The 17,494-nt window shown below is 32.8% G+C and overlaps 3 protein-coding genes across 4 annotated transcripts in view; 1 reads left to right on the top strand and 2 right to left on the bottom strand.

Annotated features, from left to right (window-relative positions):
* The window catches only part of LOC143195159 (aminopeptidase N), a 62,195-nt gene extending 50,859 nt beyond the window's left edge, over window positions 1-11,336 (top strand). For both annotated transcript variants that reach the window (XM_076402096.1, XM_076402097.1), the window contains exons 3-15: window positions 5,581-5,739; window positions 5,795-6,088; window positions 7,129-7,312; window positions 7,370-7,526; window positions 7,587-7,668; window positions 8,856-9,086; window positions 9,138-9,281; window positions 9,334-9,601; window positions 9,659-9,858; window positions 10,416-10,583; window positions 10,638-10,781; window positions 10,845-10,926; window positions 10,983-11,336. In XM_076402096.1, coding sequence (XP_076258211.1) covers window positions 5,581-5,739; window positions 5,795-6,088; window positions 7,129-7,312; window positions 7,370-7,526; window positions 7,587-7,668; window positions 8,856-9,086; window positions 9,138-9,281; window positions 9,334-9,601; window positions 9,659-9,858; window positions 10,416-10,583; window positions 10,638-10,781; window positions 10,845-10,926; window positions 10,983-11,141 — 2,272 coding nt within the window. In that variant the 3' untranslated portion in view covers window positions 11,142-11,336. The remainder of the gene's footprint in view (window positions 1-5,580; window positions 5,740-5,794; window positions 6,089-7,128; window positions 7,313-7,369; window positions 7,527-7,586; window positions 7,669-8,855; window positions 9,087-9,137; window positions 9,282-9,333; window positions 9,602-9,658; window positions 9,859-10,415; window positions 10,584-10,637; window positions 10,782-10,844; window positions 10,927-10,982) is intronic.
* Window positions 11,337-12,252: 916 nt separating this feature from the next.
* LOC143195163 (uncharacterized) lies at window positions 12,253-14,784 on the bottom strand. The gene is made up of 9 exons (XM_076402107.1): window positions 14,596-14,784; window positions 13,995-14,538; window positions 13,758-13,934; window positions 13,527-13,705; window positions 13,356-13,477; window positions 13,090-13,304; window positions 12,897-13,025; window positions 12,659-12,843; window positions 12,253-12,543 (listed from the first exon to the last, which is right to left on the bottom strand). Exons 1-9 carry the CDS (start codon window positions 14,701-14,703, stop codon window positions 12,340-12,342), a joined length of 1,863 nt encoding a protein of 620 aa, XP_076258222.1. The 5' UTR covers window positions 14,704-14,784; the 3' UTR covers window positions 12,253-12,339.
* Window positions 14,785-14,967: 183 nt separating this feature from the next.
* LOC143195164 (uncharacterized) overlaps window positions 14,968-17,494 on the bottom strand; it is a 54,420-nt gene continuing 51,893 nt past the window's right edge. The window contains exon 2 of the mRNA XM_076402109.1: window positions 14,968-15,995. Within this exon, the coding sequence (XP_076258224.1) occupies window positions 14,982-15,995 (1,014 nt within the window). The 3' untranslated portion in view covers window positions 14,968-14,981. The remainder of the gene's footprint in view (window positions 15,996-17,494) is intronic.

The following is a 17,494-nucleotide window of genomic DNA, read 5'->3' as shown; positions in this document are numbered from 1 at the left end:
CAAAGGGCTAAAATAATATTTGCTCGTTTATAACCTGTAGTAATTATAACTAATATTTTGAATAATTTAGCGTACATCTGATAACCGGACGGCGACCAGCTGTCAGAGGTATGCAAAATTCTTGAAAGCAATAGTGATAAGAGGGATAAGAGGTTTTAACCCTTACCTATAAATTGTATGTTATTGTTATTGTAAATTATTGTGGCTGTATACTTAACTGTAGTTTTTATATGTACTATAATGTTCAAATAAATTATATTTGATAACATTTAGTTCAATTATTTTATTTAGATTAAAAATATTTGTATGTCAAAACCAAACTGGATTAAAACTCAGAGTTGATGCGGCAGAATTGCAATTTTTCGACGTCACAAATATCCATGACGTATTACTAAAAAAAACTTTGAATAGACTATAGCTTATGTTATATGTAAATCACTCATTTAAATCAATCACGTTGGAGAAAACCAGTTTTTCTAGCTGTGTTGAAGTTTCTATGTTAAAGGGACTTTTAATTCTGTCTGTAGATCACTTCAAATGTTGCTAATTTTTCTAGCTTACTAGCTTTTTCTAAACGGTTCTCTTATTATTTAACGTTACACTACCGGGCTTTTTTTTATTAAAACGCGTTTACTATATTTTTTTCACTACCTCCTTTCGTCTTCACAAACTTAATATTTCTGGATACTAACCTCTTGGTGCGTATGTTAAACATATGAGAAAAATTTAGAACTGTAATCCACTTAATCATACTGTAATTCGTATACGAGAATCCTGACCAATTGCTTAAATTTCTTTAATTTTTTTAGCAATAATTGAAGATTGTGGTTGATTAGAAATACTTGGATATCTTTTAAATATAAAGTACGGTTCGAAACCTGGGAAATGCTTATTAATGTAGATGTAAAAAATATATAAAGGCTGTAGGGAGCTAAAATATTTATTATACACAAGAATGCCAGTAGAAATTTAGAACTGAATAAGCACAAGTACAACTAAAATTTGTTAGGTTATACTTTAGTACTTTATTATACATTTTTCAATACTAAAAAATTATTATCATGATCATATTCGGCGCTCCAAGAGAGTGTCTACTTTTCAACTAATATGTTGCTACTGATTCCACAAAACTTCAAATATTCTTCACAATTTAAGGTAAATGATGTGGCTCGGTGAATCGAACGAAATGAAACAGTGGTGTTTACATTATGTGACCGTTATTTATTGGCTATATAAAAAATGTGAAAAAATACAATTAGATAAAACGGATGGCAGCGGTGTTACCTGGAGACGAGGCTTGGGCAGTCGATGGTGGCACGTCTAAACCAAACGAGGGTTGAGCACTGAATAACCGAAATACCCTTCAATAACATCCCAGATAAACGTCTCGGGGTTGCCAGCTATTCGTTATCGGGTTCTAGTTGGCGCTGCCGGCACCCCGCCCGTGTTCAACATCTGGAATTATATTTCTGGGTATTTTGTAGACCGTTATTCCACGATGTAAAATTCGACGTGCCTCAAAGTCGCTACAACAAAATCGGAAAGAGCCACTGTTGATAATAGGATATAGCAGTATGCAAGTCTTAAACAAGATACAGAACTATTGGCAAAATCAGTGTTCAAAAGAGCCGAATTTTAGTCTTGATTGTAATATTTTCTCTCTTCCACATGTATCATCTTAGCAAAAGCTCCAGCATGTTGTCCCATTATTTAGCGGCAGATACCACTGTCTTGTCCTGTATTGCTCATCTCGAGTACTTGAACTCCTGTCCTCAATCTAACGGGATGCACTTGGCATTTAAACTAGCAAGCGTTAATATTCGAGATAGATTATTTTGACATGCGAACTATATCCTGAAAATGCTTGAAGCCTCATAGTTTATCAGGTTGGTCAAGAAGTCTAGTATTATATTGAATGATACTGATTAATATGACATATAATTGCATCCTGTATATATTGAAAAATGGGAGAGCATCGTTTTGTATCCAAAATAAATTTGATAAATAATTGCGCTTAAGGGTGCTCAAATAATTATGCTTAAAAAAACCTAACAAACCGGTGGAAAAAGTTGAATTTTACAGGCCTATTTCGCTGCTACCTGTGATATCTAATTATTATTTATTTGGTAAACTGATATTAAAACGTTTCCATTTTAGATTTCGAAATTACCAATAAACAAGCGACCAAGCGCACAGAGTAATCGCGGTTGTTGAAAATTCGAAGGCATTCGATGGCATTCGAACAGAGAACAGTACTTGGATAATTTGCCGACGACACAATATATCATGATAGAAGATATATCTCTGTCTAAGGCGCTAGAAAAAGTAGAAGTCAACAAGATTTACAAATGAACTAGAGGCAGGAAAATACAGCTTAATAGTTTGAAATTTGTCCATATTAATTTTGCGTTGTTGCGAAATGACACAAAAATTTAATTATATCATTTAACGAATGCCCGAATCGTCAAGCTAATCGCACAATACCTCGGCATACATCTCGATGGTAAGTTAAATGGGAAACAGCATGTTGGATAAAATGCAGACAGACTCAAAATCAAGAAACTGTACTAATTAGTTGGAAGATACTTTCAACATGACCTAAAATCAAAGAGATTGGTTTATCAGTCAATCATAAAGCCAACTTGGACCTATAGGCACTTCAAATGTAAACATCAAACCAACTATTAATCCAACGCAGCCAAAGCAAAGTTCTACGATTAATTACCAAAGCTTATCGCTACGTAATCAACGAAGTGCTGCTTAGAAACTACCTAGAAACCTAGAAATCAAATGGACATACGAATTAATTTCGCCTTAAAGCATGAAATAAAGTTGCTAAATCGCAGCAACGCAGAAAATCACATGATTGAAGCGGACCAAACGGCACGAACTTGTATATAAGCATATTCTTATGTTAAGTAGTTTAGTTTTATTTTTATTTGGGAATTACATATTCTAAAATTCTAAAAGTAAGCTAAAAATTCTAAAATTGCTCAAAATCTGTATATTCGAAAGCAGTACAAACACAGATAAAAACAACAATCGTACGCTTACCAAAACTAATATATCCATATACCGGCCGAGTGGGGATATATACATAATTGCGATTTTTCTCGCCTTGTTTCTTCGCCAGCTCCTTGAAGCCTCATCTGTTTTATTTTCGTAAATACTCGTAGGAAATTCCAAATCAATGGCCACGCCATTTCAGTAAGATTAGCTTCCAAACTTTGCCTAACATCTCTATTATATTGCCGCTATTTCTTAAAATCGAAGTGTTTGTCTCGTTTTCGTTCTTCTTTCGTCAGGTGTCCAGGTCCATCTTTTGTATAAAACTAGTGGACATCCTTCAATGTCACAATCAATTTCACTCCATTTCAAGTGGATCTACCACACGAAAGTACTGTGTAGGAAGTAAAGTCGACAGTAATGAATGAATAATATTACAAGAATTCTGAGAAAAAAGCTTTAACGTCTAAACTACTTCCATAACACTTAGAAAGAAAAGAAAAGAAAGAAAGTGGTCGAAATCATTATGAATCATAAAGCAGGAAAAAATCTGAAGACGTTTCCTTCAGTCATCCTATAAGTCTTTTACCCGTGACATATAAGGTTTTCGAGAAACTATATATCCAGAGACTCAAAGTAATCACAGAAGAAAGACATATTATTCCAGAGCATCAATTTTATTTCTGTGACAAACACGGAACGATAGAGCAATTTCACACAGTTTTCGTTTTTCTTTTGTCAGGTGTCCAGGCCCATCTTTTGTATAAAACTGGTGGACATACTTTAGTGTCACAATCAATTTCACTCTAATTCAAGTGGATCTACCACACGAAAGTACTGTGTAGGAAGAAAAGTCGACAGTAATGAATGAATAATGTTACAAGAATTCTGAGAAAAAAGCTTTAACGTCTAAACTACTTCCCTAGCACTTAGAAAGAAAAGAAAAGAAAGAAAGTGGTCGAAATCATTATGAATCATAAAGCAGGAAAAAATCTGAAGATGTTTCCTTCAGTCATCCTATAAGTCTTTTACCCGTGATATACAAGGTTTTCGAGAAACTATATATCCAGAGACTCAAAGTAATCACAGAGGAAAGACATATTATTCCAGAGCATCAATTTTGTTTCTGTGACAAACACGGAACGATAGAGCAATTTCACACAGTTTTCGTTCTTCTTTTGTCAGGTGTCCAGGCCCATCTTTTGTATAAAACTGGTGGACATACTTTAGTGTCACAATCAATTTCACTCTAATTCAAGTGGATCTACCACACGAAAGTACTGTGTAGGAAGAAAAGTCGACAGTAATGAATGAATAATGTTACAAGAATTCTGAGAAAAAAGCTTTAACGTCTAAACTACTTCCCTAGCACTTGGAAAGAAAAGAAAGAAAGTGGTCGAAATCGTTATGAATCACAAAGCAGGAAAAAATCTGAAGACGTTTCCTTCAGTCATCCTATATGTATTTACCCGTGATATACAAGGTTTTCAAGAAACTATATATCCAGAGACTCAAAGTAATCACAGAAGAAAGACATATTATTCCAGAGCATCAATTTTGTTTCTGTGGCAAATACGATAGATGTGGAACGATAGAGCAATTTCACAGACTGGTCAACCAAATAAATAAATAAAACCTTAGTTAAAAAAGTACTCTGATAGAGTGTCAGTGCACCAAAATGCATTCACCAAACAATTAAATTTGCGCGACGACAGTGAAGAGCATACGTTAAAACGTGTACTACCATCCCACCCGATTAATAGACGCATAGGATAGTTTGTATAGTATCATAGAATAATAATTAAATTAAAAATAATACTAGTTTATAAGTTTATACAGAAGATCACCTATTGAAGTGATCCTGTACATCTTATTTTATAACATAAATCCTATCAAATATGTATTGTCTATTGGGCAGATTCTGGAATGCTAAAAGAATAATAAAATCTGTGTTATGGACAGTTTCTTAATCAGGTCCTTTTATCATCCTTACTTCGATGAATATCGAATCATATGAAGAATTAATGAAAACTTCACAAATAGAAGCACCGTTGAACTAATGCCTCTTGGATTGAGCTGGTGGTAACGGTAATACAGCGTATTTAACGAGACAAATGAAAATAGACGCAAACTTCTCACTAATTTCTTTATAGACAACCTTCCTAAAACTACCCAGATAAAAAACAAATCAATCAATCAATATTATCCAGCATATATAATCCAATGTTAGGGTTTTAAAATATTTGCTTTTTAGTTACATATAAGGCAATGTTTCAGAGAAATATAATAAAGCCTTTCAAACATATCCTATCTAAAAATTAAATGAAGCCATAACCTTTTGTTCTCATTTACTTAGAACTATAAATGAATTTAACCGATCTAAAATATTAAGAATTAGGAAACAGGTTTTGTACTTTCTGGAAGATTAAGCCTATTTGCCGTAAATTGAGTCTAATGAAATTCTTATGCGACTGAATATTAATTGTGTGTCAAAAAAGTTGATTTTCTAATTTTTGTCCTTTTCAATTTGATCTAATTCATTAATTTTTTTATCTTAATTTTTATTATTACTAGATGGTTAGCGGCTACTCAATTCCAAGCCACTGATGCTAGAAAAGCTTTTCCTTGTTTCGATGAACCGTCCATGAAAGCCCGATTCCAAATAAATCTGGGAAGACTGAAGAACATGACATCCATATCTAACATGAGGAAACTTAACACTACCGAGCCAGTGTAGGTAGATTTTTACGTAATGTAGTATCTTCATCATATCTTTATTTATTTCTAGTAAGGGCCTTCCAGACTACGTTTGGGATAGCTACGAGGAAACGGTGAAGATGTCCACGTACTTAGTCGCCTTCGTCATTTCGGATTTCAGGTTCATCAAGAGCGGAGAGTTCTCGATATGGGCAAGGCCAAGTGCTTTGAGTCAGGCTGAATATAGCTTGGAAATTGGGCCGAAAGTTTTGAAGTATTACGAGCAGTTCTTTGGTATCAAATATCCGCTACCCAAGATCGATATGGTAGCTATACCAGACTTCTCAGCTGGTGCGATGGAAAATTGGGGACTTATAACTTATAGGTAAATTATATAGTACTAAAAACAAAAATTGACTGATTTTGTCAATATTATTATAACTGACAATTTTGTTGATTTGTTAATAAATTATTAATTCTTCATTTATTATATACAGTCCTTCTGACAAAACAACTAATGCAAGTCCTAGAAGACGTCGAATATACGTTTTAAACTTCGAGCGGATATTTCCTTCCTTCTTCAAATGTCCACATTAATCTAACATTCTACAACATGTTCACTATGTAATGCAATTCATAACTATCCAATATATAGTTTATCCAATAAAACAGCACTCAAAATGTATTGTAATAAAAATGTAATACAATTAAAACTTATGACGTCAGCATGCCGCAATGTTGCCGAGTTAACTTAGAATTTTGGTTTACAACGTTTGCCGGTTTGTAAGCTTTAATTATTATCACTAATATTTTGAAGAATTTTGCAAACGTTTGATAACCACGCTAGTTTTGTAGGCTGATTCAGTTACGTGTTGGGACGTTTCAGACAGCATTGTATCTCTTTTTAACTAGAATAAAATGAGAAAGAAAATGTAGTCTGATTTTAAAACGAACTTACAAATTGCAATACGCAATATATTCGCCATCGTGACGACGTGGGTTCACTGGTATTTTGAATACACTATATATATTTATTTCATAAAAATTATTATAAATACAAATATCTAGGGCTTTAATACCCAGAAAATAATACAAAAAGAAAAAACTAATTCGCAATCTATTATTATTAAATTTCTTTTAAAATTTTCTACTTTATACATATTTTAATTTTAATTATTTTTACTTGTATTTGACTTTTTGGTATTTTAATTGACAAAATGTAATCTACAGTTAAGTTTGTTTTATTGTATCATGAATACAATTTTACTTTTATTTATACTCTCTAATTTTATAGTAAACTGTATTAATATATCATACTACTTAAAACACATTGTTATCAACTACTAGAGAATGTTGTAGTGTTAGTTGTTGTAGTGACTAAAATTATAATAAATAATAAATAAATATTATATTACAATGTTATAGAGAACCAGCTCTACTCTATCAAAAAGGCGTCTCTAGCAAAGCTAGCCAACAGAGAATAGCTCACGTAGTTTCTCACGAGCTGGCTCATCAATGGTTTGGTAACTTGGTCACGCCCGTTTGGTGGGAAGACATCTGGCTAAACGAGGGTTTCGCTACCTACGTGGAGTATCTCGGATCATATGCGGTAAGGAAAAACATGACTCGTATGACGATGAACCTCTATTATATATGATAATTATAGGTTAACCCAAAATGGAAAGACCTTGACCTATTTCTCATCAGTGACTTGCACCAAGCGTTCACCTTGGATGCTCTAAAAACCTCCCATCCAATATCAGTCAAAGTTAACAATCCGGATGAGGTAGGAGATATATTCGACAGGATCGCATACTCTAAAGGTCTAAAAACGCATGTTATCAATTATCATTATCACTAAATCACAATTTTCGTCACTACAGGTGCCTCAGTTATACGTATGATGCAACATTTCCTTGGAGAGAAATTATTTCAAAAAGGACTGAACATATATTTAAAAAGCAGGTAAGATATGTTTGATTAGATTAAGTAAATGTTTGTGAATTTTCAATAAATAGTATACATCAGATCATCAATAAATATTCATGTCAACATTCTACTAATCTCTGTACATCTATAAATTACGCTGGTTGAATTGTTTTATTACCTTCTTGTGGTTTCGAATATTTTTCCACCAACAATTCACGAAAATATAAATAGTTTTGAGATATTCTGGTTCTATGGTTCTGGTTTTTCAATTAACAATTAGATTGCAAATCTGAATATTACCAGGTTCTATTTTGACTGAAACATTTAACGTCTACTACACAAAAGTAACAATCATCTAAAAAATTATTAGGCCCCATGCAGATCATAGAGATACCAAAATCTAACTCGTAATATTCTCCTTTCTACCACAAACTTAAAGACTCAACACATGATTTACAAATGCCACACCAAGCTGAAACCACCACAGAGCCTTAGAGCCATGGATATTCGGCTTTGCTGTTGATGTTGATACATGACCAGGTAGTGCCGTGATTTTTTCCATCTTTGATTATAGTAATTTATTCACTTTTCATCACCAGTAACAATACGATGCCAAAAAAACATGTCCAATTTTTCCGTTGAAGCCGAATTTTATACTTGACCAAAAGCTTTTTAATGTCTCTTGGCTTCAATTCATTATCAGATCAAATCATTATCGAGTAATGACTCCAAATCCTTGTCTTCAAATTTTGTTGGTTGTCCAGAATATTCTTTGTCTTCGGTGTCCACCACAACTTTACCACTTTTAAAAATAACAGTAAAAAGTCGAAATCAGTATTCACATGCCGAATTCGACATTCAACTGCCTTTTTATTCAAGCTGATATTTTGAATTAAAAACACTTTCAATGCAATTAAAAAAGTTTTTGTTCGCGAAAAGATGAGTCTGTTAATGAGTCATCAACATGAATTTGGTTACAAAAGTACCCTATGAGATTTAATACACAATAACACCATGTGTTGTAAATCCTTTAATATTAATTTATTAGTCTAATCGCTCACTGTTTGATTCATTTTGTATCTCTAATAATAGTAATTTTTGTTTTATAATTAATTAATGTGGAGTTCTCTAACATCAAAAAGTTGGTGTGTGTTCTGTTATCTTAAGAGTTTAAGTACACTCCCCGTAGTGTCTTATAATTTAATATAATTTAAATATTTTAGAGCATACGACAATGCGGCGCAGGATGATCTCTGGGAAACTTTTACACAACAAACAGTGGGAACCAAAGTTCTACCAAACAACACCACCATAAAAGAAATAATGGACTCCTGGACTCTCCAGACAGGTTATCCGGTAGTCACTATCACCAGGAATTCAAATGGAGATCTCTCCATCCGACAGGAACGGTTCCTCCTGGAAGCAGCACGACAGTCATTGGATAAAACCCTATGGTGAGTGCTCTTTCAGTTTAAGGCATATCAGAAAACCTGTGTTTGTTTTAGGTGGATTCCCATCACCATATTAGATGATGACGATCGTACCCAAGCAATCTGGTTAGAGAACAAGAGGAATATTACTGCAGAAAAAGTACTAAAATCTGATTGCAAGTGGTTCTTGGGGAACGTTCATCAATACGGATACTACAGGTAGTACGAGTCTTTATTAATGATAACATATAAAAGCTAATGCTTCTCACAGAGTCAATTATGACATACAAAATTGGCAAGCTCTAGTTAAACGACTACAAGGCAATGGTCACAAACTGATACCTGCAAGAAATAGAGCCCAAATAGTCGATGATGCTTTGAAGCTAGCGTCTGCAGGATATCTCAGCTATGACATAGCTCTTAATACAACTTTGTACCTGAAATACGAAAAAGAATACGTACCCTGGAAGGCAGCTCTGACCAACTTCGAATTTCTTTACAACATGTTTGTTCGTAGTGCTCATTTTGACAAATTCAAGGTACCCGAGTTAAAATATATAAAACTGGTATCTTAAACATTACAAAACCAATTTTAGACATATATGTTGTCCATCATGACCGATTTTTACAAGGAACTGACATTTAAAGAAATCCCCAACGAGGACCCTACCATGGTACTAAACAGAATGGAAATCATCAATCTGATGTGTCGACTTGGACACAAGGAATGTGTCTTGGAAGCAGTTTTGCAATTCCAGAACTGGAGGAACAGTCCTAACCCTGATAAAGAAAACTTGTAAGTTAATGATTATATACTAAGTTAATTAAAGAGTAGAGGACTTTTATTAACAATGTATGCTTAATAATTTAATTCACTTATTTTCGCGATAGTTTTTTGAGACGTGAAAAAATTCTTCTCTAAAACAGATATTTTCTAATGAATTTTTACATATGACTACTCTAAAATATTATAACGATAACTTATTGTTTTTATCCAATTGAAGGTAATCCACAAGTAAAATTCCATTTATACCATTTTAAGAAACTAATGCTAACCAGATCTTAACAGATTTCTGGTGCCTAACTCGCATCTGAGCCGAAGTTCATGCCACTTATTACCTCATGTTTTCTCACTATGAATCATGACAGTAGTCCAGTAATGAAACGATGCACAAAACCCTTTTAATAATTTTTGAAGCATTCAATTGTTCTATTTTTATAACCCAAAACACCAATCAACATATGTATCGCACTACATAAGAGCTTGGAATTCTAAACTAACTAAACTTTTCTGGATCAATGTAATTCTGAAATTTGAACAAGAACGAACCTAACATATTATAAATTACGCAGGATCAACCCAGACCTCCGTGAAACAGTTTACTGTACAGCAATAGCAGATGGTGGCCAAGAAGAATGGAATTTTGCGTGGAACCGATATCTAAACACAAACGTTGGAGCTGACGAGGAGATCATACTATCAGCGTTAGCTTGCTCTAAGGAAATATGGATACTCAGCAGGTAACGTTCATTTTATATACATTCCCAAATTATTAATCAAAAAGCAAATCCCAGATATTTAGAATGGTCCTTAACGGAAAACTTAGGCATTAGAAAACACGACGCCGTCAGGGTTTTTGCTGCTGTTGCTGAAAACCCAATTGGTCAAGATTTAGTCTATAGATTCATGAAAACAAATTGGAAAAGAATTATATCATAGTAAGTTAAATTAGCTAATAATTATTTAGTATTCCCATAAAAATATAAAAATACTTATTTTAGTTTGGGATCATCATCAATGTTCTTCAGTAGTATCATAAGAACTTCAACAGAAAAATTCACCACTGAAGAAGAAGTTAATGATGTAAGTATCTTGTCTATGGTACAAAAATAATAAACCAATAATTCGATATACTTTAGTTCAAATCGTTCTTCGAAAGGAAACGAGATGAGTTTGGAGTAGCGGTAAGAACCGCTCAACAATCCATTGAGCAAGTTGAAAGCAATACAAGATGGAGACAAAAACATTTCGATACCATAACGAAATGGTTAGAAACTGCCATAAAGATGAATCTATGAACCAACAGCCAGTCTACTTAATTCCATATGGAATGGTGTCATTGCAAGATGTAAATATTACTTGAAAATATATTTATGTAACGGTGTAGTTATTAAGATAAATTAATGAGGACCTAAAAAGTACCATGATTACATAGCTAGGTTTGTATAATGCAGAAATCTATCAGTATTTTAATAAATAGATTTGTTTTTTAAGTAATTGTGTCATTTATATTTTCTCTAAGTATTCTAATTGCATTTAATTGGAACCCTCCCGTTAGATGGGTGATGAAGAAAAAATTAAATATACATTCTATCTATGTAAATGCATTAAACTGTCCTACAGCCAAAAAATTATAAAGTTAAATTATCATATATAAAATTTCATACAAGAGTATGAACAAGTATTGACAATGCAAAAAAAATATAATTTATTAGTTATGTTAGAAGATTTAATTCTTCTATGAGATACAGAAATAATAAAACATCAAACTGACAATTTCTAATAAATATATGAAGTCTTACTGTTAGTAAAAACACAAAATAACTGTGTTTAGAATTCCATAAACTATGTAAAGAGATTCGGTATAATGGAAAACCAAAATATTATCTAATATACTTGAATCTTCCAATAATTCTATTATCTAATGCTAATTCATATTTATAATAATAATTGATGAATTAATCTGAATTACCTTAACATTTTTTATTTATTTTTGATAATAAACATTAAAAAAGTACTACACTAATAATACTGCCACTTAATTTTTACTTTAAACTATTAGCCAGCATTTATAAGGGCGAAATATACAAATATTTTTTTGTATCCATCACCGATTTAAAATAAGCAAAATACCGAACGTAAATTAAACGTGCTAATATGATAACATATACTTTTAAAGAAAAAATAATAACGGACCTAAAATAAAAAAAAAAAAAAACCGGAAAAAAAACATAAAATAATGTTTTTATGACGACTGATATTGAACTAACAAGTATTTTTAAAATTGTTTCTTATTGCCTAAAATTTAATGTCTGACAGTTGCTATAACAATTAATTAAACCCAGGTAACTACAAGAATTTTATTTTTAATTTAGTTCATTGAAAAAAAGGTAGAAACGGAAACGTTACTGTTAATATTATTCCTACATTTATTTAATACTTATCACAGCCTACTTTGGATAGTCTTATAAATCTCATAAATAATATAAATGTCATTTACTGTTGTTGATTATGGCAGGATTTGATGTGAGTGTTTAGACCGCTACTTTGTACAAAACATTTACCGCAAAATTGACAGGAAAACGGTTTTTGTCCAGTATGTGAAAGAATATGACTTTTTAACGTCTTCATATCTAAGAATTTTTTCGGACATATCATGCAGTTGAATTTTCTATCATCCCTATGGCTTTTCATGTGATCCTGTAATAAAAACAATAATACCAGGTAAGTGCCTTACTGTTATACACATATTATATAAACATGATAATGTATATAGTGTCAATTAATTTATAATAAGGTAGTTGAGTTTACATACTCTTAAATGACTCGCTGCAATATATTTCTTTTGACATATTTTGCAATTATATGGTCTTTCGCCGGTGTGATATCTGGCATGTGTATCCCTAGTTTCTTTTCTTCTAAATGACTGTCCACATATCCAACAAGAATAAGGTTTTTCACCAGTGTGGACCATCATGTGCTTTCTCAATTGTGTACTGGCTAAAATAACAAATAGAAATATAGAAGAACCGAGTTAATTAATTTCAACATACAGTTAAATGCTTTATCGCAGAAAGTGCAAACAAATGGTTTTACACCACTATGCAGACGCTTATGTATTTCCAGGTTGGTATTTGTGGCAAAACCCTTACCACAAGTGGGGCAAATATGGGGCTTTTCACCTATGAATGAATAAAATATATATATTGAAAAACCCCATTTAATATAAATTAATAATTGCTTTACCAGAATGAGTTAATATATGCCCACTTAAATTTGATTTGTTATTAAATTTTTTCCTGCAAATATGACACTCATATTGTTTTTCTTGCACGTGAATCTTTTTATGACTCCTTAGACAACTAGGTAAAGCAAAAGTTCGTGAACAGATGTCACATTTCAATGGCCTTTCACCAGTGTGTGTTCGCATATGAAGTTGTAAAACTTTATACTGCCTATACCTGTAAAATACACTTTATTATACTGTAAATCATGTTATCAAACTATGTTACCTTTTACCACAAACTGTGCAACTGTGTCTTTTCTCTTCCTGTACACATGCTGTATCAATAAAATGAATATCTTTCAAATGCTTCTTCAAATACTTCTGATCAGTAAATGTCCTATCACATATCTGTAAATATTATTTAAGTACTAGAAACATAATTTATCCCACCTCTTACATCACACAATAAATTTTGATTAGTTGGCTCAATATTCTCAAACATGAAATTATCTTTTGAATTTGTATCAAAAGTATACTCCAACAACATACTTTTGGTTAGTTCATTGGTAATATTGGAAGAAAAGTATTTATCTTGACAATTTTGATTTTTTATATGTTCATCAAGAGACCATGCATCTAAAATAACCAATTATATATATGATTATATATTAGCTAGAATATTATTTACCATGAAATATATTCTCACAAAATTGGCATTTGTATAAATTATCAACTAAATCAAAATTATTCTGTGCCTGTGGTGGATTTAATTGACACGATTGATTATCATTCTCCCATGATTCTGGTAGACACTGTTCAGCAATGGTTTGAAGACTTTGCATCGTTTCAGCAAAATCTGATACAACTACGAATTCAACAAGTTTATTACTAATTTAAATATAAAGAATTATTTATTTTTATGTACCTGCATTTGATTGATTGTTAGCAAAGTTATCAACAAATGATTGATTTGTTGGATCATTGAAAATGTCTTGAAAAAATGAACTCTGTTGCAAGACATCACTATTCCCAAAGAAATCATTTCTAACTTCATTCATATTTCCCATCATGTTATTATCTATAGCAGGAAAAGCACTTTGATGTAAACTATTATCAACAGCATTAATAGCATTTGGAATATCAATAAGATTTGCATTATTTTCACATGTATTTTGTGGAATTATTGATCCATTAGATATAACATTGCAAGATGACATAACATTATTATTAGGCAATATGCTTTCATTACAGCTCGGTATGATACTATTACCAGGCATAATGCCATCATTATTTCCAATATCAGATGGTAAGTCACACAGTTGATTTATATTTGGATTGAAATTAATATTAACATAATTTCTCAATGTGGCATCTGATTTTTCACATTTTTGCTTAAAAGCATAAGCTTTACTAACATCTCTTAGACACTGAGTACATATTTGATGGGGTAGACCATCGCCTTGCATAATCTGAAATAACTTATAGACTATAACAAGGAATTGTTTATTATATTATAGGACACTAACCTGAACAGAGGTAAATGCCATTATCATGCTTGGAAGATAGGCATCAAATAAAGACCTTAAATTTTGCTTTTCGTACAAACAAGTACGGCATATTTTATCTAATTTCATTCTTGTAATAAATCATCAATATGATAGTGTATAAATGAATATGATGTTTACATCAACGTTAGGTTAGGTTACCCTTGTTTATGTGAGAGTTATTTTATATACTTGGTATAACTATATTATAGTTTTAAGGATATTCGCGTATTTGAAAAATATGCGTGAAATAGACAAATTGTATTTAAAATTATGGATCTATATGTTATGTGAATTATTATATTTACGTTTAATGGAATAAAAGGATTGGGGCGTAGGCAACTAATAATACAGTTTTAATATAAAATTTATTTGTAACGTCTTCTATTTTTACAAAATTTACTGTTTTTATGACTTTCCAGTTTATCTGTTCGATTAAAACATTTGTCGCAAAACTCGCATTTGTATGGCCTGTCTCCGCTGTGTATCCTTTCATGCCTGTGTAAGTTGGAGGTATGGGAAAAGGGTTTTTGACAAAAAGAACACTTGTACGGCTTTTCTTTTGTATGTTTTCGTAAATGTTTGTTGAAATCACCCTTATGAGTGAATTTTTTACCGCAATGCACACACGTCATGGTTCTTCGTGGTAATTTATCGTCTGACTGACTGTGTCCGGAAAATCCCGTAGAAGTTGAAGGTTGGTCCAATGACAGGTTCTGATTTTCCAAATCTTTCAGCATCGTAGGCAGAGGAGCTTTTTCGATGTTGGGGTGCTCGTAACTACTATCGAAAAGATTTATATCAAAATCGTTTAGTTCGTTAGCGTGAGAAGTGGTACATTGTTCCATTGAGGTACTGGGAAAAGGATCAGTCTTGAGAGGCGTAGAGTAATCTACATTCGACGTCTGAAAAGCTTGCGGTATAAGATACGTGTCGTCCATTGGATAAAACGGCAGTTGTTTCTGGTAACTATGTTGCGATACGGAAGGTTCAGTCTTAATCTCTGTTTCGTATTTGACTGTTTGATGTATCGGCGTTGAATAGTCATTCACCATATGGGTGGTCATCACGCTCACATCAGGCGAATAATCAAAGCCCATGTACGCTTGGTAGGGTTGTCCGACAGTACTTTGATCGACAACCTGTTGACTAGATTCGATTTTGTGTTGTTCCTCGATTCCCTTTAGCAGAACTGGTAGAGCTCCGTACTTGCTTTTACAGCTGGGGCATCGGCACTGGTAACCATGATCGTTTCCTTCCATAGCCCGTCTCTTTTTTTCGTCTCTTTTCCTTTCGAGAAATGATTTCACCCGATCGCGGAATACGTATAAGTTCTTGAAGCAAGGCCCGCAGAGGCGTCGGATTTTGTAGTCTGCGGTGATCTGCAACGAAAACAAAAAAGGTCAAATAATATTTTATTTATTATTTAGATTTATTACTAAGTTTCTATTAGGTTCTTGCATGTACTCTGATCATTTTTGCAATTTTAATAAGGAATTTATTGAGAAAAATTTGTACAATATTATTTTCTAGAACTTTCTCTGGCGATATCCATTCATCCATTTTCGCACATCCTCAGCATTTCGAAATTGTGAGCTACGTTGTATCGATCTGAACAAGTGATGACTAGAAGGTAGTATCTCTGGTGAGTAGGTTGGGTGCGGTAGAACCTCCCTTTCGAACTGCAACATTGTATCCTTCACAATTCTAGCAAAGTGTTGCCAAGCGGTGTCATACACGAGGATGACTTTACGTCAGTTATTTTACTAAATTAACGTCGATAGATTAGTTGGGATCGTCTAGGTCGTTCCTTGTCAATAATATCAAAATCACTACATTTATATCGTTGAAACTAAAACCGACAACTTGGATATAACGGAGCAACATCACCATAATTATCGAAAAATGTTTAACGTCCATATCCCATTGTTAGCATCTTTATACACTGAATAACTCGATAATATTAAAAGGGATACTGGTTATGTATGTAGAAAAAGGTCAAAACTATCGAATTTTATAGTTGCTTGTAGTGATACTGATCAAAATGCATGCAAGGATTCTTATAGGAAGGGTGGGTAATATATTATGTTTTTTTTTTAGTATTTTTTAATACTAAGGAAAAGTACTAAAAAAGTATTTTTAGAGGATTTTTATCAACAAAAGTTAATTACTTTCACATCTCAACTACCACTTTCAGCACAGTACGAATTCCATTTTTTAATGCTATGTATTAATTCCATTAATAATATTTCAATAATAGTGTGTCATATATAGCTTGTTATGTCTATGTTATATTATACGACTAGTAGTGTACTGTCTATGGACTGCACTGTTTTTGTGTTTAAAACCCTTTACAATTTTTTAACTGGCCCAGTCCGTAGGTTATCGGCAAGGCCATAAGGCTGTTCTCTTTGGAATTCATTCAGATAACCGGAATCAATTTAACTATCAAGAAAAGGAGACAGGCCGGCATTAGATTCGCAATCGTTCCACAATTACTCGGAGAATCCCTTAGTCTAGTTAATTGGAGTTCAGCCAAAAGTATCACGTTGGAGCCGTAAGGTGGATTGAAAGTGCTCAAAGACTCCTAGCCATAAACTATTCCAAGTAAGAAACATTCAAGCCTCGAAAACACCTCTAGTACGTGGATTCCCGTCACATATAGTCTATCCAAAGTTTATTTGTATATGCTTCATCAAGATGTTTTATCTATTGTCTGCTGCAATTTGTAAATTTCGTTTCTCATTTTATTCTAGATAAAAAGAGACACAATGCTGCCTGATTAGTTTGAACACGTAAACGAATGACCCTGTCCGAGTCGTCCAGTTGTCAGACGTATGCAAAATTCTTGAAAGCAATAGTGATAAGGGATTATAACTCT

This window comes from Rhynchophorus ferrugineus, unplaced genomic scaffold (assembly GCF_030347505.1).
Source record: "Rhynchophorus ferrugineus isolate W39M unplaced genomic scaffold, kcgeb_rfMv2 rfM4, whole genome shotgun sequence".
NCBI lineage: Eukaryota > Metazoa > Arthropoda > Insecta > Coleoptera > Curculionidae > Rhynchophorus > Rhynchophorus ferrugineus.
This window is presented reverse-complemented; position numbering and strand designations above follow the sequence as displayed.